This window comes from Punctularia strigosozonata (genome assembly GCF_000264995.1).
Source record: "Punctularia strigosozonata HHB-11173 SS5 unplaced genomic scaffold PUNSTscaffold_5, whole genome shotgun sequence".
Classification (NCBI taxonomy): domain Eukaryota; kingdom Fungi; phylum Basidiomycota; class Agaricomycetes; order Corticiales; family Punctulariaceae; genus Punctularia; species Punctularia strigosozonata.
In genome coordinates this window covers 477,495-502,876 of record NW_006767437.1, presented here as the reverse complement: position 1 = coordinate 502,876, position 25,382 = coordinate 477,495, and the positions used below count along the sequence as shown (strand labels likewise).

Below are 25,382 nucleotides of genomic sequence, written 5' to 3'. Positions count from 1 at the left end.
CTCAAACCTACCTACCTACCTACCTGCCAAAGGGTTAAAGTTAGTACTATAGAGTAACTTTCAGGGCCCGAAACTGGCCCCTTGAATTTCCCACGATCTCATATCGCCTTCCGCCGGTCAAAATTGCTAGCTTCCTCATGCATCTGTGGGCCACGGTGCCCATCCGGCCCATCCATCCATACGCGCGTATGCTGGGCGGTGGACCCAAAGTACTCGTGGGATTGCTTACCCAATATATGTGGCTACGCAGCTCGTTGGTACCAACCGAAGGCCTACAAGACTTGACTCGCTGGCCAACCAGGAGTCGCTGACACTCCTGCGTTCTGCCGCATACGCATCATCGCTAGCAACCATTCTGCCATACTGGAATCAGCTGCACCCCTCCCCTCCCATCTGCTAGCTTAATTGGGCATACTTATGCTTTGACCGGCTCGTGCGTTTCGTCGGTTTCGCCCAAGAAATGACATCAGTACCCTCAAAGCCAACATGTCAATAGGGGCTAACTCTCCATTCTCGATCTCGGGCGACACCGACCGTCCTTTCGGCCTCCGCCAGAAAACGCGACCACGAGGGTCGTTGCATTCTGTCAACAAAGAGAGTCGCGCTCTTTGTCGGTGCATTGTCCCCAGCTCCGAGCCAGAACCATTCATCCGACGGCTCCGCCACTCCCGTGGCGCCAATGCAACTGGCGCGCAGGTATATATATGAGGGACTCACCTAGTCTGGTTATCCTTTTCCTCCTTGGGGCGCACCGTCTGTCTATCTCCGGTCCTCCGTCTGTACATATCACCGTCCACGAAAGCTCCCTGTAACGACTCGTCACGCTCAACGCTGCCCACTCAATACCAGCGCCATGTCAAGCCACTCTGAACCCGCCTCGGCGTCTTCGACCGCAGAGCCAAGCCTTATAGAAGCCTTAGCCGCACTCGCCCCGATGAATCCCGGTGGAACTCGAAGTCCCCGTACTGTCAGGCGCAAGACCGGGTCCGACGATCTGCGCGATCTGTTCGCTCAATCAGCTGCTGACGCTGAGGAACGGAGAAAGGACCCTCCTCCATTGGGCTGCGTGCCGACGCGTACTCCGAACGCGTAGCTTCGGGTGCAACTAGGTACGTATAACGTATTCTCCGTCCTGTTTGTAGTTCCAGTGCGAGCATGGACCTGATTCTTTTGTTTCCTTCAGATTCGACTCAGTGGTCCGCGTTTAGGACTCAAAGCTTCATTCGCCACCATGAATTTGTTCATTTTCCAGGATGCTTAATGGACTGTTACTTCCAATGGACATCTGGCATCACCCGCCACAATTACGATCACAACCTTTTGAGGCTCGCGTTCATTCCACATCGTTATCCGCACATGCATTATTTCTTTGGTTTAAGGAAGCAATAAATAGCACGCGTATTGTAGCAACTAGCAACAACGGACTCTCGTTAAGTTCATCACGTGTGAGAGCCCATCCATCTGTGCGGAATGACGACTCTGAGGATAAACGGCTGACGCTGCATCATCTGTTGAACTTCCACCCTGATCCTTGCGCGACGGTCAGCTAGAGTATGAAGTCCACCCAGATCCCACAGGAGATATGGGACCAGATCATCGGATGCATCGACGACACAGAATCCTTACAGGCTTGCTCAATCACCTGCCGTAGATGGGTTAGGGCCAGTCAGTCTCAACTTTTCTCAGATCTTGTCCCCAGCAGGGGGATGCGGTCAGACAGTCTTATAGGGCCCCTGCTCGTCGTTCTAGATGGTTCTGCTCACCTGCGATCCTACATCAAACGAATCGCAGTTGATGTCGAAATTTTGACTAGATTTTCTCATCTATGCCTCCAGAACGTTCATTCTCTTGCCGTAAAATGGCCCGACCGGGCGTTCGAAGAAAAGTTTGATTGGGCTGCAATAAAGGACGGGCTTGCAGTGTTTCCCGGCCTCCGCAAGCTGATGCTTCTGGGCGGCACGGTCTGCAGCGGACAGCTCACGCTGTTCCTTCGCTCCCTTCCCCTCGTGCCCCAGCTTGATCTACGCATGGACCATATGCGCCTCGTCCTTGAACCTGGACAGCAAGTCCCACCTCCTATCATGAACCCCACCAGTATTCCTCTCATAGGCTTGCACGTCAACGATAGCTTTGGGCAATCTGGTATCCGCATTGCAAAGCATATCATCCGACTATGCGACGAGGGAGAGGTCGCTCTAAACCTGGAGAAATTGAGTATCGAGGCTCGCATGACCGTCTCGAACGTCGGTGTCACCAACTTCCTCCTGCGACGGAGCGCAGGAGTGCGCTCGTTCCGTTTTGTACCGGTGACAAGAGGGGAAGACGGTTCAGATTGTAAGCGCCGCGCCTGGCAAAGCTCGTAGCATCTCAAGCTGACTATGTGGATTGCCGCAGATTCAGGCGAATGTTTTGATTTTTCAACGAACCGCTCTCTGAAGACGATGGTCTATCGTCTACAAGGGGGCGGCAATGAAGGGTTTGAAGCACCCGTTTTGCACATGCGTCGCTCTCTGCGCACGCTCAGATCTCAAGCCTTCGAATCACTGATCTTGAACATAATCCCTCCCTGGGACAGTGAAGAGATGCGGGCTTTTTATGAGAAATTACATCTTGCAGTCGACAGCACGGAGTTCAGTCAACTCATGTTGTTGATCGTCGGTTATCGGGCTCGTAACACAGCGCGCAATAGAGGTGCCGAGATGGCAAACCTTCCTGAACAACTGTCTGAATCACTCAAGAAGCGAGGCGTCGTGGTTCAAGCATGGAATCCCATTCTTCACCTCGAGATTTTCCGCGGATGGGGCATATAATAAGTCACGAAATGCGCTCCCTCGACAGTTGTACTTCTACCCATTCTGCGCAGGATACCCTTGGATCATGCTTTGCACACACATTAGCAGGATCTAATGGTTGCGCAAGGTATCACTATAGCGCATATTGTCCGGAGACGGGTCCAATTCCGGAGCCTCGTCAGTTTAGGTTTGGAATATCTACTGTACGGCAGGAACACTAAGGATACACGCGGCATGAACGTAACAACAACATCGAAGAAGAGCAAGACAGCATCGGTGGCGATCGTGACAGCCAACAAGAAACTCGGCGAAGAAGGACGAGTTGTCTCCGAGAACAACAAAGACCATGCGCGCACTAGTCCTCGAACAGAGGTCGAAACAAGACCTGCACGATGCCATTAGAATCGCGAACGATCGCGGCGGGCCCGTCCAACGCGCAGCGCTCACCGTCTTCGTTTCCCCTTCCTCATCAGAATCGGGCGGCTGTTGCGCTTCCGACTGCGACTCTTCCAGCACGTCGTCCCCGTCAACGCGCATACAGTGTGACGTGACGGATCCATCGTCGCCTGCGTCGGGACCCGCGTCCATGTACAGATCGTCAGCAGCGTCAGCCTGTCCCAACTCCGCGTGCCACGCGAATCCTTCGAGATTCCCAGTCGTGTCGTCCCTCCCCGCACTTTCCTGCGCCGGGGTCCGAGCGCGAGAGCGGTGACTGATAACCTCTTCGCCATCGCCTTCTAGCATTTGATCGAGCTCGTCCTGGTTCATGTCCAGGATGCCCAGCCCAGACTCGCGTATGACCAACTCTTCTGCCTGTGACAACTGCGTCCCAGGCAGGAACAGAGGTTCCTGGGCCTGCGACGGCCCCGCGCTAGCGGCGCGTAGCCCACGGTGGGCAGGGATTGACGGTGGCGGCATCGACATCTGTATCGCGATGCCATGCCGCGACTGAGAAGTGGCGCCGTGCACGGCATACGACTTCTCGACGTCCGCCGCGTCCGCTCGTACGGCCCTCGCGGGATCGTTACGCACACTGCCGGATACTGCGGGGACGGACGCGCCTCGACCGTGAACACGCGCACTCTCGTCATCTAGACCATCGCGGGATCCCGCGCCTGCGTCTGCGTTTCGAGAGTGAGACTCCTCCCGAGGGCGCTTGAGTCCCCGAGAAGAAGACGAGGACTTCTTCGATTCGTGCGGTCCACGGGGGTCGTTCGCATGGCCCTGGGGCTTCTGCGCCTTCTTCTCGGTGGCGGGCTGTGCCAACGTGTCGGAAAAATCGCTGGTGCAGATGGCGAACGACACGTCCATGTCTAGTCTATCTCCGGTAACATCGACGAAGAGCGGGTCCGTGGGGTCGGTGAAGCGTATATGCAGAGGCAAAGACATGGACTCGGCGAATGTGATGGTAGCCTGAAGATATGACATGAAGCCGGAAATCGATGAAACACGACACAAAACCTACATTGAACTCGCGTAAATGGAATGCGATGGCAACAGGGACTTGGAAGAGATCGTATACGTCGAATTCTTCCGCGGTCATCATCAGCTGAGTAGACAACTGTGCTTTGCCTGTATGCGTGTCAGCATATACCCAGACGTCGAGCGGCATTCTCATCGTTACCGTCCGCTCCGGTGTTGACGCTCTTCACAATCACTTCATCGTGCTCAAACTGCCACACCAGCTGAGGGTCATTCTTGCCGGTGACTTTTGCCGATGGGAAGTGTTCGATGATATCTCTGACCGTCCTCGGGCCTATCGTAAGCCGCGATACAATTGAGGGATCAGGTTGTAGCGGATCGCGGTAAGCTGACGGCACGAGGAGGACGAGACGATGAGTCTTCACGATGCCTACCAGAGGTGTGGAAGATTCGCCATTCAGTAAAGGGGGTGCGCATGCGAAATATGACGCACCGTGTTTACAGTGTAGCCGGATGATAAGCTTGCTCTCGAGGGAATCGTGGTCGTCGTCGGGGGCTTCCTCGCCCGCGCGTGTCGGTGGGGCGCCCTCCACTACGGACAGTTCGCAGCGCTCCACCGTCTTCTCCACGTTCCGGTGTTTCAGGATGGAAAGAAGCGACTGGGAAATCGCAGGCTTAGACGAGACAACGGCGTGGTCCCGGGGCGGTGACTCACCTTGGTCAGTAGCTGTCCCGCGACGATCTCCGAGCCGTCGTCGGCATCATCGCCGGTCGCCTTTGCTTTGCCTTTGCCTTTATTTTTGTCGTCGCTAATGACATAACGCGTGAAATACCTCCGGCCGTAAGTAACGCTCGTGTGTGCAGTCCTCGAGGAATTGGTCGTCGTCAGCGCGAGCTTATCGGGAGAAGCGTAGATGTTCAGATCGTCGCCATACTTTGACAAGCAAGTGAGAGCCCGAGTAAACGCTGCGCAGCGATTCGTCAGAAATAAACACCGGGGACCATTGCACGCGATGAGACCAAGCAGCGAGCACTCACGCTTCAAAGCGGCAGCGTCCATGGTAGCCTGCATGTTTGCACCCTCTGCCCAACCGTCGGGATGCAGGTTAGGTGCTTCCGCGGACGCGAACAAACGTGGACACCGAAGCGCGTCCTTGGGAGCCGCGAACGACGCCGCCACTGGTCTTTACACGATAGCCGGGCTACCGCACTCTCGGAGATGCTGATGCAGCAAGAGTCGAATGGTGAACGGTGCGCCCATCGACGACAAGCGCCTCACCAGCTCGCGCACGTCGTGTGGATCGGTGGCTGACAGCGAAAAGGCCGGTATGACGACGAGCCAGAACGGGTCAAAGACGCGTAAAATGAACGTGCACGTCGTGCGAGTTCCTAGTTCGCGGGGGTCTTGGCGCAGAGGTGGCGATGTCGGCGCGCCATAACCGGGGTTTAGCGGGTGTCTTGGTCTCTCACCATCAGCCCGCCGTTCATTCCGTATCAAGCAGACAACGCGCGATTTCATTCGGTCTTTGCTCTCAATGCCAGAAACGGGGCGCGGGTATCCCGTCCCGTTACGATCGCTTTGTCGCGGGATGCAATCAGTCCCGCGCTGACCCTCCGTTTCGACGATTGTGTTCTCCGCACACCACATCCCCATGACTGCATGGAACGGAACGGGATCGAAGTCCACTGGCATACGGTCCTACATCTCCCTGCCTGATTGGGTTCACCGGAGAATGCGACATCGGCGATAGCTACTCGGCGGCGATATTTTTCCTCTCGTCTGGAGCGCGCTGGTGGCGATCGACGGCGATGTCAGATCGTGTGTAAGGGCTTTGACATCGTTGTGCGCTGATAAGGAAATTGATTGTCTTGACAAAACCATTAGCAGATGCCGACCGCGGAAAGTCTCCAATGCACAGCAGGCGTCCATTCCCAGAGCCCGCCAGGGCGACGCAGCACCGTGACAAAAAGGACGAGCTGCATGGGACTGATAACCTCGCTCAACCAATAGAGAGTCACGTTGGCTAATAAGCCCGTCCTCAGGCCTCAGAACTCGGCTTCCCCCGTCGGAAATACGCAAGCCAAGGCTATGACCGCACGATCCACCAAGTTCCGCGATTGTATCGCTACCGTTTCTATCCCCGCTCTCCCGTCGCAGAGAAGCTGCCTCGGACGTTAACTGTCTCGTTGACGCCAGATACACTTACGTTTTTTATGAACGCCACGACGGGTCATTCACACTACATATCGGAGATGCCAATAACGTGTAGGATCGCCCGCTATCCGGGCCCCGATTTGATGGGTTAGCACTGTCAAGGCTGCGGACCGAGACGCGCATAGCACATCTTGCGTTGCCATTTGGTCGAGATTGCGTTGGGCCGTGCGAGATACGGCAGCGCCGAGTGGATGCCCATCATCGCGTCCGCGAGCGGTCGTCGCATGCGAAACTCCTTGATGCGCGGGAAAGCGGAACACTGACCGGCGGCCATCCTTTGGCTCCGACTATATGCCACGGGCCCGCAAGGTCTTCCGCTTTGAAGACATGGCAAGCGCATTGCTCTCTTGGATGTGCCCACCGGATACTCATTATGCCTCGCAATGGCCGCCCTTGCGCCGAATCGTGGACCGGTACAGCCGTGACGAGCTCGTCCGGCGCACGTGACCTGTGCAAATTCCACTGCTTCTGTCAAAGAAGCAGACTTGCACCGATAGAAGCCTGCTTACCGCTTGGTTGTTACCGGCATCACAGCGATCGTGACACACCAATCCTAGGGTACGTTCTCTGGCGCTCGGCAATTTTATTGGAAACTTCTCGGACCCAGCCTGTCCGACGATGGGTGGAAACACAGCTCGTCCCCCCCTTCGCTAGTACTTAAGCTACTTAAGTCTAGCGAGATGCGACCGTAATAATCGAGCTCCCCGCTCGTCCCTTCATTTTTATCCGGGCTAGCGTCGAGCAAAAGATGTCCGTTCCTCTGACGTTCATACATTCCTTCCCCTCTCCATCCGGATCCTCCCTCGGAGACCAACTGGCCGAACTCGTCACGGATGCCGGACGCGTCGAAACGCTTCTGGACTGTCTACCGTCTACGTCCCAGCCCGCGCTGTGGTATCCCGATATCCAGCAAGCCCCGCTAACCCATGCCGCCCTCCGCGACTTCGTCTCGCACTTCGCCCTCCCCACCTCGCATCCTTCGAGGCGCTTGGGTCCCAATGATCGGGTGATGATTGCGCTGCCTACCGGGTGCGAGAACGCCGTCGCTCTGCTCGCCCTGGCCACATACCACACATGCGCTCCGGTCAACGCCAGCTGCACGGCTTCGGAGCTTCGAGAAGATGCAGAACGGTTAGGGGCTCGTGCAGTCGTGGCTACTCGCGATGCGGCAGAGCGTCTTGAGCTACGAGAACTACGCGACCATCTCGGGTGCGAGGTTATCTACGTCGAGCCCCGTGCCTCGGGGCCGCCGGGTCTGTTTGATATGTCCGTCATGGATGAGGCGAGCGGCTGGGTGGGCGTCCCGAGATCACCATCCAAGCCTCACGGCCTGTACGATCAATCACTGGTCCTCCATACCTCCGGAACGAGCGGGAAGAAGAAGGTGGTCCCGTAAGTGGCTGTAGACGCGTCGTTGCTGCCCTCTCCTGATCGCGTTCCAGATATACGCTTCGGTCCATCATCATCGGGACTTTGGCCGTCGTCAAGTCCTGGGACCTTCGGGAGTCTGATGTCAACCTAAATATGATGCCGCTCTTCCATGTGGGCGGTATCGTTCGGAATCTTTTTGCGCCCATTGTATCCGGAGGCAGCGCGATTATCGCCACCGGGTTCGACGCCACGGAATTCTGGGGCCTCGCAACGGGCCTCGGAGCAACATGGTACGGTCCCTCCGCTATCGTTGCTGATCATCGCTGACGTTGAGCAGGTACTACGCGGCGCCCACTATGCACCACGCTATTCTGTCTGCGCAACCCCCGGATATCTTACCCTCTCGGGATACGCGAATCCGAATGATCTGCAACGCTGCGGGCGGTCTTCTTCCGGCCCTCGCTGTCCAGTTGAAGGAGACCTTCAGCGGCGCTGCTGTTCTCCCGTCATATGGGATGACAGGTACGCTTGCTGTTTGTCTTGCTCGCGCTTGTAGCTAACCGACATTACCAGAATGCATGCCTATAGCGTCTCCGCCTACTTCATACCAACTCGACAGACCGGGATGCTCGGGTATCGCATGCGGCCCTTATATGTCCATCCGCGACCCCAACAACCTCGAGCGTGAATTACCGCGAGGGGGTTATGGAGCGGTGTGCGTCCGTGGCCTCCCTACCTTCGAGGGTTACGAGACCTCTCTGGGTGCTCCCCTGGATACCTCGATGTTCTCCAGCGAAGGATGGTTCGACTCGGGCGATATGGGGTCCATGGACGAGGACGGCTATCTTTTCATCTCGGGTCGTTCGAAGGAGATCATCAACAAGGGTGGCGAGGTCATTTCTCCCTTCGAAATCGAGGAAGCGGTTATCACCGTCGCCAGGGATCGCGTCAAGACCACGCTCGCATTCTCTGTCGAGCACGACGTGCTCCAGGAGACCATCGGTCTGGTCATTGTGTCCGTTCCCGGTCAGCCTCGCATCAGCCTCGCGGAGCTCCTCGACTTGCTCCGGGATCACCTTCACCCGTCCAAGTGGCCCTTCGCCATCGTATACATGGAAGACCTGCCGAAGAACAACGCTGGCAAGCCCTTGCGTATAAAGCTCGCGCAACGCCTTGGTATCGGGTGTCTGAACGACGGCGTTCCCGCCCTTCATCGCCACTTCTCCGCGGCCGTCCCCGACAAGAACTCCGCTCTCAGCGAACCTATTCCCTGCTCGAGGGTGGCTGTCGACATCCAGGGTATAGAACGAGCTGTCACCGGTGTCATTGGCGTCAATGACGTTGCCGTCCGTTTTAACGCCGACCATTCGCTGGAAGCTTTTGTGTCCGTCCAGGCTGCTTCCGACCTGACATCCAGCGGCATCAAGACGGCTCTTCTCGCCGCTTTGCCTGGCTACTGCGTGCCCGATCCTCTCTATGTCCTTCACAAGCCACTCGCCAAGATTGGCGCTACGGTCGACTTCCATGCCATGGAAGAAGAGATCAAATCGCAGAACGCATCCGCCATGTCCCCCAACGCACTCACCGTTCGTGACATCGTCGCGAACTTGCTTGGTAAGGACGCAGCGACTATCATCGGCGATTCCGACTTCTTCCTCCTTGGAGGCAATTCCCTGCTGCTGGGCCGTTTGGCACACTTCATCCGCAAGGAAACGGGTAATAACCTGAAGGTGTCGGACCTCTTCACGCACAGCACGATCAACGGCATCGCATCCTTGCTCGTAGTCGATGAGTCGAACAGTACTCTCGCCGAGAAGGTGGAGAAGTACCCGGAGAGCATAGTCAGCTACGACGCTCCGACTCTGGGATACGGGTCGGAGTACGAGGACCGCCCACGGGGCCAGAATCATCCGCTCTCGCTTCTCATCCAGATCATCCCCGTGTTGTTCTTTTACCCGCTGAAAGCCGCCTGGACGTGGACAATGATCCTCTTCTGCCTGTCTCTGGTCGTCAACGTGATTTCCGACAGCTACTGGCAGAGGGTCGGCTCCTTACTCGCTGCCATCGTCGCCGCACGCCTTTCTTCCCGCATCGTCTCCCCTGTCGCCGCTATCCTGTTCAAATGGCTTGTCATCGGCAGATACAGAGTACGTTGCTTTTTGGCTCAACGCATGTTCGTGTAACTGACTCCATTTTCTTCGCAGCCCGGACGCTATCGCATGTGGAGCATGTATCACCTGCGGTGGTGGATCGTGAACCAATCTCTCAGGTCGGCAGGTCGTGGCGTCTTCGCAGTTCACCCGTCGTTGGAGCTGCTGTACTACCGCCTGCTCGGCGCTAAGATCGGCAGGAACGTCAAGATTGACAACGGCGCGAAACTCGGCGAATTCGACTTGATCCACATAGGTGACGATGCTCGCATCGACCGCTCGCTCCTCCGCGGCTTCTGCGTCGAACGAGACGGCTACATGCGTCTCGACTACGTCACCATTGGGCGCCGGGCAGTCGTCAACACTTACACTCAGATTTCCCCTGGCGCGGTCATAGCGGACGATGCCGTCTGTGGTCCTCATTCTTCGTCTCACGAACCTTCGCTATCCGGCTCCCATTCGAACTCGAATCGTAGCCTTCACCGCCAGCCCCACGTGCTTCTCCAGCTCTTCGTCGCATGGCCGATCATCGTCCTTGTCACTCTTGTATCATATGTCCCTTGGCTCGCGATTCTGTTCCTCATGTTTGTGAACACGGACCTTACCATTCAGGGTCTCTGGCCTGTCGAGGCGGTGATCGAATGGTTCGCGACTCCCGAGCGAATCATGTGGCACGTACTCGCCCGGGTCATCCGCGCAGTTTTCTCGCCTTTGATCCAGGTCTTGCTCGGCATCATGATAAAGCGAATCATGGGCCTCACGACCGAGCATTCCGCCGCAGACGCATCTCAGTGGTCTTTGCTGCGCAGGTACATCAACGCCTCACTACTCTCCCAATATGCTCTCAAGCGCGCCTTCGATGTTCTTGGGACTCACTACGAGGCGACCTCGATGATCTTCCGCGCAATGGGCGCGAAGGTTGGAAAGCGGGTGTACTGGCCGGGGAGCGGTGTCTACTGTCCCGACCCGGAGCTGCTCGAGATCGGAGACGATGTCGTCTTTGGCTCACGCTCTGAGCTATTCACGACGGACGCACTGGGTACTGGCAAGATCACCGTCGGTTCAGGAGCCATGATCGCGGATCGCGTGGTCTTGCTGCCGTCTACCTCGGTCGGTCGCAAGACCGTCATGGGTTCGGGCAGTCTTGGAAAGCGCGGTGGCGTCTACCCTGACGGTTCGACATGGATGGGGAACGAGAATGGCGAGGCCGTCTGCTTCAGCGGCGGGAAGAACGTGGATCACGAAGATACCACTACACCCTTCGGCCGAGCTTTCTATGAACGCCAGGCCAATTTCTTCGTCTTGCCATACTTCGTTTTGGTCGTCATTCACTTCCTCGTCACCGCTCTTTCTGCCGCTTTCTGGTCGTTACCAGCTGTTGCGGCGGCCCAATTCCTTCGCCTCCTTCGCGTCCACGCCCCTGGGCTCCATCTTTTCGCGCCTCACTGGTACCGCGTGGCCGTCCTTTTCGGCCTGATCTCGGGCTTCTTCGTCGTCGTCTTGTTCGTCCAAGCCTTGATTGCGATGGCTTGGGTCATCGGTACCAAGTGGCTCATCATTGGTCGCCGTCGCCCTGGGCCTTGCGAATGGGACAAGAGCTCGTACTGTCAGCGTTGGCAACTTCACCTTACGCTCAGTCGTCCGCTGAGCCGTGGCTACGGGAACGGAGGCGTTCTGGCTCCCTTGGCCGGGTCCGCGTACATCGTCTGGTACTACCGGGCACTCGGAGCTTCCATCGGCAAGAACTGCGCGATTTGGGCTGGTGGTAAGATCGGTCTCATGACGGAACCGGATCTGGTGGAGTTGGGCGACGATGTTGCTCTCGACGACTGCTCTGTCGTCGCGCACATCAACTCGCGAGGCAAGTTCGCCCTGAATGCACTGCGGATTGGCGACGGGTACGTTCTGTTCGTGGTATATTGATCGTCCTTGAACTAATAAACATCAATAGATGCTCCCTTCGCGCCGGTAGTCGGTTACTTTCTGGCGCCAGCATGGGCGACTACTCCATGCTTTTGGAGCATAGTCTCCTCACTTCGGGCGAAATCGCCGAAGAGGGTACTGTTTACGTCGGATGGCCGGCGAGCCCGTTAGAAGACAAGACATTCATCGGCTCCCGCTTGCCCAAGGGCCTCGTCACAGGGCACTCCACTCCGAGAGTCGGTAGCATGCGACTGGCGTGTCCCCTATGTGCTCGCTTCCCCAAGCGGCCTGCGACGACCCGCTGCGGCCATTGCTTCTGTGAACAGTACGTCGTTCCTTATGTGTCCGATTCGCGCGGTATCTAAAAGTGTTTCATAGATGCATCACGTCCGCGTTACGCCAGAGCCGACGGTGCCCAGTCTGCATGACGTCGGCTAGTCCCTCTCATCTCGTGAAGATACACCCCTCGTTTATACATCCTCGTTCCACTGTAATGAGTTCACGGACAGTAACCGCTGCCAACTCTCGCTCTCAGTCCCCGAAGCTCGTCCTCCCGAAGTCCGCTTGAGGGATTAGTACTCGAACGAGCTTGCTCGTGCACATCTTACAGGCTTGTGCTGTCGCTGTCATTCTGGTGTGTGGTATTGTGCATATTTCTTTGGTGTAATGCAATGCTTCTTCGGTTTGGAAGGTTCGAGCCAGTTGCGGAACCGAGCCAGATATACCGAACTGAAGCCGGTGTTGTCCTGTATAACTTGATACATAGACTCGATCCTCGACTATAGATAGACCCATACAGTAATCATTGTTTCCTCAATTCATTGCACGTTAGTATCTGCCCCAGCGCGTGCGAAGCAGTTCGGCCTAACGCTAGATCTTCGGCTGCGCGATGACCGCGCGTTTGACACGACAGTCGGGATTTGCTGCGATGGGTATCCTGATACCTACAGTGTTGCGTATGCGAGGATCCTTGAGCGCCTGGGCTTTGCAAACGCTCGGTCCCGGCGTAAGTAGCTCTGTCGTGGATTTGTCGTCTTTGCGTACAACTTGCATCATTAATTCTTGTTACACACGACTACATAAGCACGGCCACAAACGGCCAGCCAGTTCCCGACCGGCTCCCCGATCTCATCTCGAGAGCCAAGGGCGTCGTCAAGGATCTTATCGCACCCGACGTTCGGAGTCCGGAAGATAGCGAAGCCCCTCATTATACACACGCACGGCAAAACGCACAGCGAGAAAGGGCGAAGAATTCAAACTGGGAGGAAGATCTTCGACACCCACATGGATCATAGAAGCGATATTGTGGTATCGGGCTTCACCTCCCGAGAACTAGGCAGTGGAGCACGTTTGGAGAATGCAATTCCAGGGTATGATACGTCAAGTCGAGACTCCGGAGTCAAGGACGCCAATTGGTCAATGTAGATAAGGTCCGTTATGTGCCGAGCTTGAGCGATGGATACTTCATCCAAATCTAGCAGATTACGGCTCCCGGAATGCTCGCACAGCGGTATCAGCGCTAGCGAGGGGCGGGACCCAATGCCCCCGCCGTGACTAGCGTTACAAGGACGGCGCATAGATTTGCAAGAGTTCAAAACTTTGACGAGGCCCGGAACGACGTATCCTCGAGAGTGTGAAGCTTGTGAAGCATCAACCGCAAGCCGTGCCCAGTTCCAGGCAGATGGACGACCAGTGCTTGGTCAAGTTTGCATTGAGTTATTTACGCATTAATGGATGATTATTGTATACTGGTTTTCTATTCGACTTAGAAATACATTGAATATGTTACTACGAGATTGCGTTGTTGTTACAGTGTGGAGGCAGGGTCCAGAGGTGCAGAAAGCATTACAGTTCGAATGGTATAAATAGCCGGGAACAGCCTCGGAGATGGTGTAAAATGAGTCAAGAACCATAGCCAGCAATTGCGGCGAAAGAAATGGGCAAGGAGTTCATGCATCCCATTCGCCTCCGCTTGCCAGTTGAGTGAAGGCGCCATGTCGTTCCATGAGTTGCTCGTACGAGCCCTCTTCCGCGATCCTGCCATCCTTGAGGACGACGATGCGGTCGCACATTTTCATCAACGGAAGCTTGTGGGTGATTATGAGCGTCGTCCGACCAACTTTGGCGTGGCGCACGGCGTCCATAACCGCGCGCTGGTTCTCGGAATCAAGTGCGGAGGTGCATTCATCGAGAATGAGAATGCTGGAGGGGCGCGCAAGTGCACGAGCGATCTGAATGCGTTGCGCCTGACCACCCGAAATGAGCGCGGCGTTCTCGCCGACCGCGGTATCGTAGCCTTTGGGCAGGGAGAGGATGAAGTCGTGCACGTTCGCGGCCTCGGCGGCGCATCGAATATCGTAAGGACTGATAGATTCGTTGCCGTAAGCGATATTTTCTGCCACGGAAGCGTCGAAGAGGTTGGGATTCTGGCTGACGACCGAAATGTGGTTGCGAAGGTGGCCGACGTTCGTACCCTGCAACTTGTAGGGTCCAACAGATATGTCACCCGAATCCGGCTCATAAAGGCGTTGAAGCAGGGCCGCGACCGTGCTCTTCCCGCAGCCCGAAGCGCCGACAATGGCGACACATTCGTCCTCCTTGATGTGCAGGTTCATGTCGCGAAGCACGGGTGCATCGGAACGCTCCGGATATGAGAAGGAGATGTTGGAGAGAGTGATAGGCCCACGGATCGGGGGTAGAAGGGTACCCATCGACTCGTCGCTCTCGGTATCGAGCTCCAAGAGCCTGTGAAAGTCGCGGGTGGCTTGGAGAGATTTAGCAATCTTGTCACCTGGGATATGCATTGTCAACTATTGATAATGTACGATGACGGTTATTGAGCATACCGAAAGCCATCATCTGTCCGCCGATCGTCACCGAGAACACAATGAGATTGAGGGTCTCGACCATGCGCAGGTAGTTGTAGGTTCCGTTGGCAATGAGGACAGCGCCGACGTAGAACAAGAGCGCTTCGGCCAGGTAAATGAGCGCGCTGGAGACGCCCATGCTGCACCCTTCGAAGAAAGCACCTCGCACGCCCGCAGACAATGCTGTGCTAGCAGCGCTATCGAAACGTGATTGAAACGCGTTCTCGAAGGCCATCGCCCGGATTCCGCGGATGTTGGATATCGCCTATAAGGCAACAGGTTATCAGTCCTAGTCCTAATAGTCCCAAGGGGCTTCGAAAAGCGGTTACGTACGTCGTAGTACACCTTCGCGACATCCTCCTTCGCCCTCTTGTTTCGCAACTCACACTTGGCTACCAATCGAGCTTGCACGGCCATACAACCCACAAACACCGGCGCAATCGCCAACCCCACGAGCGTCAACTGCCATCCCATCGCTACGGCCCATATCAAGCCGACGCTCATCATAGTTGCAACTACGAGGATCTGGCCAACGACAGTTGCGATGAGAGCTCGTGCGTCGTCGCCGTCCTTGATCAAGATCTGTACAAGCCGCACAGGCGCGTTCTCCGGTTTGTCGAACCACTTCTTGTCCTGCGCGAGGGCCCTCGCATAGGAGGATTGGCGAAGGGAGTTGACCCAGCTCATCGCGAGACCTTCGAGGATGACGTACTTCACTGCGATCACCACTCCATCCAGCGCCGTAACGGCGAGGACGATACCACCGTAGGTGTTGACAGTGGCAATGTTCTTGGCACCAATGGAAACCTCGAACATGAGCTTCGATAAGAGGAATGAGAAGATGGGCGTCATTGCGCCGTTGACGAGACATAAAGCAAGACCAAGGAGGAGGAGGGGCTTGTGCGGGATCGTCCACCAGACGACTTGCGCGATTCGGGACAGCGTCATCTGGACATCTTCCTTCTCAACTCCTCGAAGCGGGACGTCGACTTCGACCGAGGCGAGCTCAGGAAGAGGTGGATTGTCCCAGCGCTTGCGTGGGCTCTTGACTTGCTGAGGTCCGCGCCGTTCGGAAACGACGGTGCCAGTCCGTTTCACCGCGTGCTTCTCCATCTCGAACTCGTCGTCATCTTCGATATAGATCGAAGGGCGAGCGAATGCCAAAAAGTTTGAAGATGCAGGAGAAAAGCTTGTTGGGCGTTTCACGAAGTCGGGAGCAAGAGCAGGGGCTGGGAACGAGGGCACGATCACGTCGATCGTTTTCTTGGGCACCTCCGGAATCTCCTCAGCGACCTTGAACGTAGCGAAAGAAGTCAGATTGATCGTCGTCAGTGGGCGGAGCGGCATGATGCTGTGATGCTTGATGAGCTTCTCCTCGTCCTTCGTCTCCTCCTCCAGGACGTCATCGAACGCAGCTTGTACTTCCGCAACTTGCTTCTCTTCAACCTCTTCGAGCAACATGACAGGCATGAATCCGCCGGTGACTTCTTGGGTCTGCAGCAAGCTCTGGAATTCGCCCTCGTACTTCTCAAGGTCGGCACGGTATCCTTGCTGGACGAGATGACCGTCTTTGAGAACGTAGACAAAGTCATCCATGAGAATCTGGGAGATGTCGTGGGTGATAACAATCGTCGTCTTGTTCCGGCGCCAAGCCTTGATAGCCTCGAAGACCAGTACGCGGGACATGGCATCCAGAGCTGAAGTCGCCTCATCTAAGAATTCGTTCAGCCATTGGATCGAAAGGCAGGGATATTTTGAAACTAACCGAGAATGAGCACCGTTGGGTCCCGTAATCGTGCGCGGGCGATCGCAAGGCGTTGCTTTTGCCCGCCACTGAGCGCTGTTCCGCCATTGCCAACACGAGTCTCGTAGCCCTCCGGCAGGTCTCTGACGAACTCCTCCAATAACGCCATTCTGCAAGCATCCTCTACCTCAGCCATGGTAGCCTCTCCGCGTCCGGCCTTACCCAGGGCGATGTTCTCCCGGATAGAGCCCTCGAATACCGCAGCAGCCTGAGAAACAGCTGCAACGTGCTCCCTGGCCCATACATCGTCGAGGTAACGCATATCTTGCTCATCCAGAGATACGCTTCCGCTTTGTGGCGTATACATCCTCAGAAGGAGCTGGGCAATGGTCGACTTTCCAGAACCAGAGCCACCGACGATGAAGGTCGTCTCGCGAGCCGGAATGTAGATGGACACGTCGTGGAGCACGGGATCCTCAGGTCGGGAGGGATATGCGAATGTGACGTGCGATAGGTTCATCTCCCCAAGGCAGGCGTCGGGCACAATCCCGCGAAGCGGGCGTGTGGACTTGAACGCAGCGTCGTCCGCGAGAGCGACCAAGGATACGACGGACGACTGGCCCTTGGCGACGACACCTAGGTACGGCATCGCAAGTTGCAGGTTGCCGGTGGCGATCAGGCATGCCCAGAAAACAGCCATGACGTCCCCTGGGCTCGCATCGCCGTCACGAACCAGCCTGCTCCCAAACCAAAAGGCGCCAACGAACATGGACATGGCTACGAACTGGCTCGCGCCGAGCGTTGCGCCCCAGACGGCGTTGCTCCGTCGCACGGTGCCACCGATACGTGCGAGCACCTTCTCGAGGGAGAGAAGTTCGCGCTTCTGCGCGTTGAAGGCTTTGACAGTAGCGATAGCAGATGAGGCACGATCTACGAGCGACGCGGCGGATGCGGTCTGCTCCCGCTCGGCGGCGAAAAGGGGGGCGCAAATGCCTTGCGAAAGACCGGTGATGAAGACGAGGACAGGTACGGGGGCAAGGAGGACGAGGGTGAGCGACCAGGAGCGGTCAAATGCGATGGCTAGCGCAGCGATGGTTGTGGTGAGGTATTGAACGATGTAGCCAGACGCGGTCGCAATAGCTTGACGAACGTCGTCGGTTTCCCTGTGCAGACCTATCAGGTCGAGATATCAGTTATAGGCGATGGCAATACGCACTTAGTGAACTGGGCCATGAGACCACCAGCGCCGACCACTTCGGCGGTTTCGTCGGTGGTCATGTGAGAGTCAAACCAAGCCATTTCCTTGCGCACAACGGCAGCATATACGCGTTTGCGAAGCGACATGACATTGCGCTCCGCCGCACAGACCCATAGGCAAGAGGTTAAGCTGGTAAGAACGAGTGCAGCAGCCGCCAACCCGAGGAGTTCGAGGGCAGCGATGCCAACATCGTGGAGAAGCTTGTGCTTGGCCGAAGACGGTGGATTTGGGGTGAGTGGGAAGTTGGCAAAAGCGTCAAATGATTGTCCGACGGTCAATGTCATGAACGGGGCCACAGCGCCCGCCAGTATCGAGGTGAGGATAGCAGGTAGAACGTAAAGCAAGACGTCGCGTCTGTCGAGGAATGAGAAGAGAGTCGGTTTTGGGCTAGCGTTGGGCGCTGCCCGCGATGGTTTGATGAGTTCGTCGCCCATGGGCGAGAGGATAGCGGTAGTCGCAGATGAAGACGAGAAGTGGTCATTTCAACGTCTTTGAGCATCCGCACAAAGGCGCGCGAACCCATTGTCGGGGGAAGCCCTATTGTCAGCACAGCCACGAGGTTAGCGGACTGGCCCATTGTTCGTGGGAACCCGGTGCGCCCCATTGTGGCCAGTCCCGCCCTATTTCCTAATCGGGACAGTCGCGGCGCGCCTTACTCGTAAGGGCGTCGTACCCCCAATGCATGCATTTCATACTCAGCGTGTGCATGGTGAGGAGCGGGCAAGTGAGATGCAAATACCAAGACGTAAGAACTGAAGGGCGTTGTCAGAATATGTCCGCTGGAATAAACACGTTTACCATCAGCTGACATCACTAGTCTTGCTCTCTCTCAACCTCAGGCTATACCACCTCAGGCCCGAGCCTGTAGGAAACATGTAAGGTCGAGTTGACACTGGCTACGATTGTTACGTATCCTTGATTATATCCTTGCAGAGACGGGAAGGAAACATCGTGGTAGTCCCAATATAGCGTCATGACCGAGAAACCAGGTGATCTCAAGCTGCTTCCGTCGTTCACGGTTCCCGCTTCCGTCGAACGGCTACCTCGTCGGGATGCTCGCCAATGGATCGATACCGCAATCGGACACTTCGAAGGCATACTGCGTGCGCTGAAAAGCAACCGAAACTCCAAAGCCGCGATCCACGTTTTGCCGGATGAAATCCTCCTCGAAATTTTCCACATCTTCATCAGCCAATGTTTTCAGAGCCAGTCCTACAACCGCTACGCGGATCGGCTTCTGACCTCAGGCGTGTGTTCACGTTGGCGCACGGTCTCCCTCGGGGCTCCAACACTGTGGTCGACCATTGACTTGGCGAACCGGACACTTGCTCGCGAGTTCTTAATCCGTTCCCGCCAAGCCCCCCTTGATACTTTCCTGCGCCATGACGCCACGCCGGAGAAGATGAACTCCATCGTCAATCTGCTCGAACCTCACTTGAAGCGGATAAGAATGCTCAGGTTCGCCGTCAGATGGACAAGCATGGAGATCCTCGTCTCGATGTTGAAGTCCCCCGCGCCGCTACTGGAGCGACTTTGTCTCTCGCTACACTATGGTCGGCGAATGCCAAGCACGCCGATGCTCGTGAAAGACCTATTTGGCGGGAACGCGCCTTCACTCCGACAGCTATACCTGGACCACGTCTCTATCCCCTGGACAGTACCCATGTATCGTCATTTGGTGGACCTGGAGCTCATCGGACAGCATGATGATGCGGTACCTTCCATCGAAGAATTCCTGGCCATGCTCGGGAGCTCCCCTGGCCTCCGTCGCCTCGTGCTCACATCCGCTGGACCACGATGCCCAGACAAGGGATGCATAGCGTTGATTCCTGCCAAGCCCGTGAGCATGCCTAATCTCACCGAAATCACACTCAACAATCGAGCAGCCGACACGGCATACGTCCTTTCCCACATGATCGTACCTCCAACCACGAGTATCTCGCTTTCCTGCTGTGCAGATATCAGCACACCCACTTTCTCCTCCGTGCTCCCCCGAGATTGCAGCGGACTTCAATCTTTGTCCGAAATAGCATACTTGGAATTCAAGTGCGAAGCTGGCACGGCGATCTCGCTGTTAGGCAAGACCGCGGACGGACGCGACAACTTCATCCTGGAAGTCTGGCCAGACGAATTCCTCGGAGCCCTGGATCCGCGCGCGTGGTTCATCGAATTGGGCGAAGTCTTCGCTCTTCCCCGCCTCACGCGACTTCAAGTGGCGAACTCGTCGCCGTGCATTGACGATTGCGACTGGGTTGACGTCCTTGCCCGGTTCCCGCTCAGGGAGTTGGAGGTGTCCGGTTTCTCTGAAAGCCCCTTATCCCTGTTTCGGGCATTACAAAGATCGGGTCCAGGAACTCCGCATGAAGATCAGGACGTGGTTTGTCCAAAACTGGAGACCTTGAGCATGGAGGGCTTGGAGATGGATGATGTGGCTTTGCCTCTTGCACACGAGTGCTTCAGGCATCGCCTGTCCCAGGGCTCGCCATTGCAGACGTTGAAACTCGGCGTCTCACCAGGTATGACGCCTGCAAAGCAACAGCATCTGGAGGAGGTCATCCACACCGTTGAATACGAGGACATGTATAGATGGTGAATGAGATATGCCGTGTTGCCTCAGTGCTCCATTCCTTCATGATACTGTCCTATACTATAATATTGCAGGCACCGCAACAATCAAACTCCTACAGCCAAAGGCGGGACCGAAAATTGTGTCGAGAACTGATCGAATTCCTCCGCTTTCTTCTCGAGGTCGGCAATAAGGGGATGACTCGGATATTCGCTGGTAAGTCGACTGGCGACATGTCAGTGCGTACCTCGAACTGTACATCGACCTTGGGACGCACCTCCAGGGGTCCGACACATCAGTCTTCTTTGCCCCCAAACCAGCTGCCACGACAGACGCTGCCAGAGTCTCAGCATTTGATCCATGGGAGAGCGACTCTTCGAGGTCCGATCTTGCCTCCGCGATTTCGCCACGTAACAGCCGCGTAATGCCGCGGGCGGTGAGTAAGTGCGGCGAGGTGACAGTTGGGTTAGCAATTTGTTCGGTAAAGAACGAGTGTGGATCAGAGTAGGAGTCCCTCCCAGTGACAAGTCCTATGGAAGACTCAATGGACTGCAGGAGGAGGTCGTCTTCTGCCCAATCTTTGGCACGGTCGAACTCTTTCCTGGCAAGGTCAGGCCTGTTGATAGATAGGTAGACGTAGACAATGAGGGATGTCCTGAAAGCAATATTATGGACATGTCACCGCAGCTCTTATGGCGAACTCACGCTTCCAAGTTATGTGCATCTGTGCCGACACCCAATGTCTCCAGAGCCTCTTCCGTCTCCCCAGCCCTGATGAAAGCTGTACCAGCAAGAACGCGAACGATACCCTTGTCTTCCTCCGAGTCTTCTCCCTCTTCAATCTCGACGCAGAGATCTCGAAGCTGCTCTAGCACTTCCTCTTTCTCCGATTCGTCTTCTGCGGCAACATATCGCGCGAGCGCCGATACGGCCTTCAATGCAACATTCTCCTCGCCTGGAGAGACAAGGCGGGCTACGGCACCAGGGTTGCTAAGAGCGATGTGTGCGCGTGCGTGATATAGTACGGATTGGTGGTAATCCGGTGACGATGCGTCCGGAAGTGGGGAGTCCACCAGAGACTTGTATGCCCCTGCCGGAATGAAGTCAGAAGGTAGCAGCCCGTACGAAAGGGTTCCAAGTGCCTAGTGTGAATTGCTGCTTGACGAGGTACAGTTCAGAGTCCATAGCAAGTGCAGGAAGCTCTCAAAGAGCTGGGGTAGTGGCGAACGTGGCGAAGATACAGCAAGTTGCAACGATGGAGTGTACGAGATTGAAAATGCCGCTGTGCATTGAAGGACCACCCATATGTGGTGGTACCTTCCAACGATGGCGTGTTGTAAAGTAACATATCATGCATAGCATCAACACGGTACTACTATCGATGCAATCATCCTTGTTGCAAATCTACCGCGGTTACAACTTACACCAATCCAACTACCGACCTCGGCGACGTGGTCCTGGAGGGCTCACTGAATGGATCACGTGGTTCAAGGCCACGTTGTTCATTGTTCCTTCTGGTAAGTACATTGTTCAGCTTGCTCAAGAGCCTTCGCGACAATGGACAAGGTACTTCATCAAGCAAATGCATTGTTCCTTCTGGAGACCCCATCCGCTATAAATTATTTGAATATGTGGCCCCGTTAACTCAGGCTCTGGTCCTCACTGAGATTTCCTCACCACCATTTGAAGCTTTTGCACTATCTTTATTGCACTCTCCGTCTCATTCGTCTGGGGCGAGCGTCTGCACAACTTGTGCTTGCATATTCTTGGCATAATCACGCTAAACACTACGTGACCCTATCATCATGGTCAATCATTACCAATCCGCCCCTTATAAACACATCTCTACCTCCACGCAGCGCAAGCAACGGTGGATCTATTTCATTTCCTCCTGCATACCCCCAATCTTATTATTTTATGCGCAGGTCGAGCTCTTCGCGTCCTTCTTGCGCTCAGATGATGGAGCGAGCCATCGTACATGCGTGGAAGTGCGTTACCAGAGCTGCTCGCAACAAGACGTCGAATCGCATGTCAATCAACCCGAACGACTTCGTCATGCTGAATCCCAAGCGGCGCAGCATGCACTTTATTTATCATGATCCATTATAGGAGGCACAATGATGATTCATGCTAATAGTATGAGATGTCCATGTTAGCGCTCGTGTGTTCATTTATTCTGCGCATTTATCACTTATATCGGGGACACATAAGGAATGGGTGTATACTTGGGTCCACTTTCTCTAACACCGCGTGTATCGTTATATCACTATATACCTTGAAAGCACTGGACAGAGTAATGGTATCACAAATTCGTATTAGGTCCGCGCTCATGGTGATTCAAGTGCTATCTCGACTGTCTCCTCGACTGATTACAGGTGCATTACGAGACAACATGTCAATACATTATTCAACGACAAGTCGGTGTCCATCATCAACAAAACTTTCTTAGTCCCCATGTCGAGATCGTGCAATGCCCATATAATCTTCATGGATCCGGTTCGCTGAACACGCGTATCTTCCATTTCTTCCACTTCTCGATTGTAGCGTGGGCCTCCTCAAGCTGTCTACAGACGTCTTCTCGCTCGTGCGTCAGTCGCTGAATTTCGGCCTCTCGCGCTGCATCGGTGTCGTCAGCAATCTTCCTGCGCTCGAGGAAGCGAGTGATTATGCTGATAATGCCCGGAGTGTCTGGTTGCAACTTGACGAGCTGTTCGTCTACAACGTTCAGTTTCTTTTCCAGCTCTTGCACTCGCATTTCGGTTTGGCGAAGGTCCTGTGTATACCGTGCGATCTTCCTGTCCTTCTCGCTGTGCTCCCTCCTGAGTTCATCGATTTGTTGACTTTGATTGTCGAGAGCAGACTGGATCGAAGAACAGTTGTCGCACGGAGGCTAGACAGATCATCCTATTTAGTCTAAGGAACCAACGTCGCTGGATGAAACGGGGCGCTCACCGGAGCACCATCACAACGAACAACCTCGGCAGATGTAAAAGCGGGCATGGGTAGGACGCTTCCACTACCGACCGAGTGATGGTCAACATCCATCGAGTCGTCATCATGGCCATCAGGTAAGGATCGATCTCGCACAAGCGGTGACGGGCTCCCATCTGGGGGCGGAGTAAACGTCTGGGTCGGAACGCGGGTAAGGGCGGCGCGCTGCAGTCGCGGATTGGATTCCGGAGTCGCATATGCCAGAGAGGGGACAGCACGGGGCGTGCGACATTGCGTCTCAGTACGCGCGAGTGAAAGCGGGGAAGGCCTGCACGGACATCAGCATACAATGGTCATTGGGAATGAATGGCGTAGCGTACGAGGTGGTAACAGCGTCATCCCTTTCCGTCGTCTCCTCGTCCCTTTCTTCGTAATCCATCAGCTCGACCTGTGCCTTGATGGCATATTCTTTCGCCTAGATAAAACCGATCGTTAGTCTGGGCAATGGTCTTAAAGTTATAGCGTCTGACACACCTTTTTCGGGGACATGTCAACGGGGAGAAGGAAATCGTTCCGTATGTGGTCGCACAAGGTCTTCATCCACTTTCCATTTCTGTTGGAGGGGCGCATCTTTTCAATGACCAGTTTGCACCTACATGCCGAATCGTATGAACGGGGGTCTGTTCAAGTTCGGAGAATAACCCAACCTGCTGATACCGGCACGAGTGAACTTCACTGTGTGCTGCCGAACGTCATGAATCATGTATTTGGCCTTGACCTTTATACCCGCATCAGATTTCGTCTACCAATGAAAATGAGAAACGAACGGCTTTCATGAGTGCCTTTCTCAGCTCTATCCCATCCCTCTCCGTCCAGGGCTTACCGGCGCGTGCTGAATAGCTCTTGACTGCAAGATATCCGTAAGTCAGGACAATATCACGCTATCGAAGTACACATGCCTTCTTCTACGACGTCCTCGTATTTGACCACGCTCCTATAATCAGCGCCAACTGCCGCCATGGCATGGGCGATGAGCACTGACAGCGGGTTTGGATTAACACATTCAGTTTGACACGAAAGCGTACGTACGCGAGTACCGACTACCATCCAACCGGATCCGCGAAGTGGCAGTATATACGATCCCGCTGCGGAACAAGGCGTAGGAACGATGGCCCCGCACTTGCGAAGAGATGCTGTACGGCGATCTCGGAGTGGGAGGTCTGAAGTCGTATGGCATCCCGCTGAGGCACGAGAAGATTTAATCGTTTCGTTCTGGACTGTCGGTTCACGGTTGCCGTCAGTGGTACTAGATGATAAGCGTCTTGAAGAGTGTCGCGACCAGCACGAGGGGAGGGGGTTGGTATCTGTGGCACATATCTGCTTGCGCGCATACTTAAGTACGGCTGCCACCCCCTTTGTGCAGTGGGGCGCCTTTTCGTGTCACAATGAGGCTGCGATGCAGCGAGCCTCGAGGCCTGACAAGAAGCCTTCTGGAGAAGTCCGCTCGCCCACCCGCATCGCCACTCAGCGAGCCACAAAAACAGACGATACGTCGTTGACAGGCGCCAACGTTGTGAGTGCCTAGTGGAATAATTGGAGCGAACACAGAGTTCAGTCAGGACACGGAAGTATTAAGCACGATTACAAGGCGGGAAAGGCTCTCACTATAAGTAATCTACTTCCGCGCACGAGCTTCTGGCGCTGAGCATTGGGCAATGGTCCAGGACAAAACAACAACAAACGTACACACATCGGTTAGGAGATCCAGCAACTGTTGCCACTGCAGTGGTTTGAACGCATCAGCTCTTGCGGCGTTACGGCGGTTCGACTATTGTGGAGGGGCCGCGGAATGGGATGTTGGGGTAATTGGTCATGGACAAGGTTTGATCTAGTACAATGTTGACCAAAGCCTCCACTTTCGGGAGTTAATGCTGACTGGAGCGCGCGTAGGCGCAGTGAGTAGTAAGTAACTTACTATCGTGCTGCAATGCAGGAGCACAGGATGCAGGTTGTCAGCAGCATGACATCCGGCGCCGTAGCTGTGCCGCAGGTCAAGTTGCCGGAAGACGTAGCCACCACGTGCTCTGCCGGATGGGCGACGCAACGCAGATGGGATCCTTGTGAACACCTCCGCTTGCCACCG

At 55.4% G+C, this 25,382-nt stretch overlaps 6 protein-coding genes across 6 annotated transcripts; 2 read left to right on the top strand and 4 right to left on the bottom strand.

The window, feature by feature from the left end:
* The first annotated feature begins 752 nt into the window (after nt 1-752).
* On the top strand, nt 753-1,412 carry PUNSTDRAFT_120008 (uncharacterized protein). The gene is made up of 2 exons (XM_007382761.1): nt 753-1,109; nt 1,184-1,412. Exon 1 carries the CDS (start codon nt 854-856, stop codon nt 1,091-1,093), a length of 240 nt encoding a protein of 79 aa, XP_007382823.1. The 5' UTR covers nt 753-853; the 3' UTR covers nt 1,094-1,109; nt 1,184-1,412.
* Nucleotides 1,413-3,147: 1,735 nt separating this feature from the next.
* PUNSTDRAFT_133340 (uncharacterized protein) lies at nt 3,148-5,274 on the bottom strand (the record flags this gene model as incomplete). Its single annotated transcript, XM_007382760.1, has 7 exons — nt 3,148-3,177; nt 3,240-4,205; nt 4,258-4,364; nt 4,417-4,644; nt 4,708-4,873; nt 4,930-5,180; nt 5,253-5,274. 7 exons carry the CDS (start codon nt 5,272-5,274, stop codon nt 3,148-3,150), a joined length of 1,770 nt encoding a protein of 589 aa, XP_007382822.1.
* A 1,903-nt stretch (nt 5,275-7,177) lies between these two features.
* Nucleotides 7,178-12,441, top strand: PUNSTDRAFT_120006 (acetyl-CoA synthetase-like protein; the record flags this gene model as incomplete). Its single annotated transcript, XM_007382759.1, has 7 exons — nt 7,178-7,821; nt 7,872-8,090; nt 8,138-8,322; nt 8,374-9,947; nt 10,005-11,848; nt 11,902-12,198; nt 12,252-12,441. The coding sequence occupies 7 exons, from the start codon at nt 7,178-7,180 to the stop codon at nt 12,439-12,441; spliced, it is 4,953 nt and encodes a 1,650-aa protein (XP_007382821.1).
* A 1,249-nt stretch (nt 12,442-13,690) lies between these two features.
* PUNSTDRAFT_101414 (P-loop containing nucleoside triphosphate hydrolase protein) lies at nt 13,691-18,176 on the bottom strand (the record flags this gene model as incomplete). The annotated part of the gene is made up of 5 exons (XM_007382758.1): nt 13,691-14,664; nt 14,720-15,005; nt 15,074-16,452; nt 16,506-17,647; nt 17,701-18,176. 5 exons carry the CDS (start codon nt 18,174-18,176, stop codon nt 13,823-13,825), a joined length of 4,125 nt encoding a protein of 1,374 aa, XP_007382820.1. The 3' UTR covers nt 13,691-13,822.
* Nucleotides 18,177-20,227: 2,051 nt separating this feature from the next.
* Nucleotides 20,228-21,541, bottom strand: PUNSTDRAFT_51790 (uncharacterized protein). The gene is made up of 4 exons (XM_007382757.1): nt 21,451-21,541; nt 21,014-21,398; nt 20,586-20,963; nt 20,228-20,533 (listed from the first exon to the last, which is right to left on the bottom strand). The coding sequence occupies exons 1-4, from the start codon at nt 21,491-21,493 to the stop codon at nt 20,416-20,418; spliced, it is 924 nt and encodes a 307-aa protein (XP_007382819.1). The 5' UTR covers nt 21,494-21,541; the 3' UTR covers nt 20,228-20,415.
* A 1,252-nt stretch (nt 21,542-22,793) lies between these two features.
* On the bottom strand, nt 22,794-24,259 carry PUNSTDRAFT_133335 (uncharacterized protein; the record flags this gene model as incomplete). The annotated part of the gene is made up of 7 exons (XM_007382756.1): nt 22,794-23,198; nt 23,261-23,567; nt 23,620-23,714; nt 23,774-23,891; nt 23,947-24,017; nt 24,067-24,146; nt 24,193-24,259. The coding sequence occupies 7 exons, from the start codon at nt 24,257-24,259 to the stop codon at nt 22,794-22,796; spliced, it is 1,143 nt and encodes a 380-aa protein (XP_007382818.1).
* Between the last annotated feature and the right edge of the window lie 1,123 nt (nt 24,260-25,382).

Excerpts from the sequence above, each read along its gene's own strand:
- PUNSTDRAFT_120008 (XM_007382761.1), top strand. The coding sequence starts at position 854 with ATGTCAAGCCACTCTGAACCCGCCTCGGCGTCTTCGACCGCAGAGCCA.
- PUNSTDRAFT_51790 (XM_007382757.1), bottom strand. The coding sequence starts at position 21,493 with ATGGACTCTGAACTGTACCTCGTCAAGCAGCAATTCACACTAG. Across the intron at positions 21,399-21,450 it reads CAAGCAGCAATTCACACTAG|GGGCATACAAGTCTCTGGTG; the intron begins GCACTTGGAACC and ends TCATTCCGGCAG. Across the intron at positions 20,964-21,013 it reads GATGCACATAACTTGGAAGC|GACATCCCTCATTGTCTACG; the intron begins GTGAGTTCGCCA and ends TATTGCTTTCAG.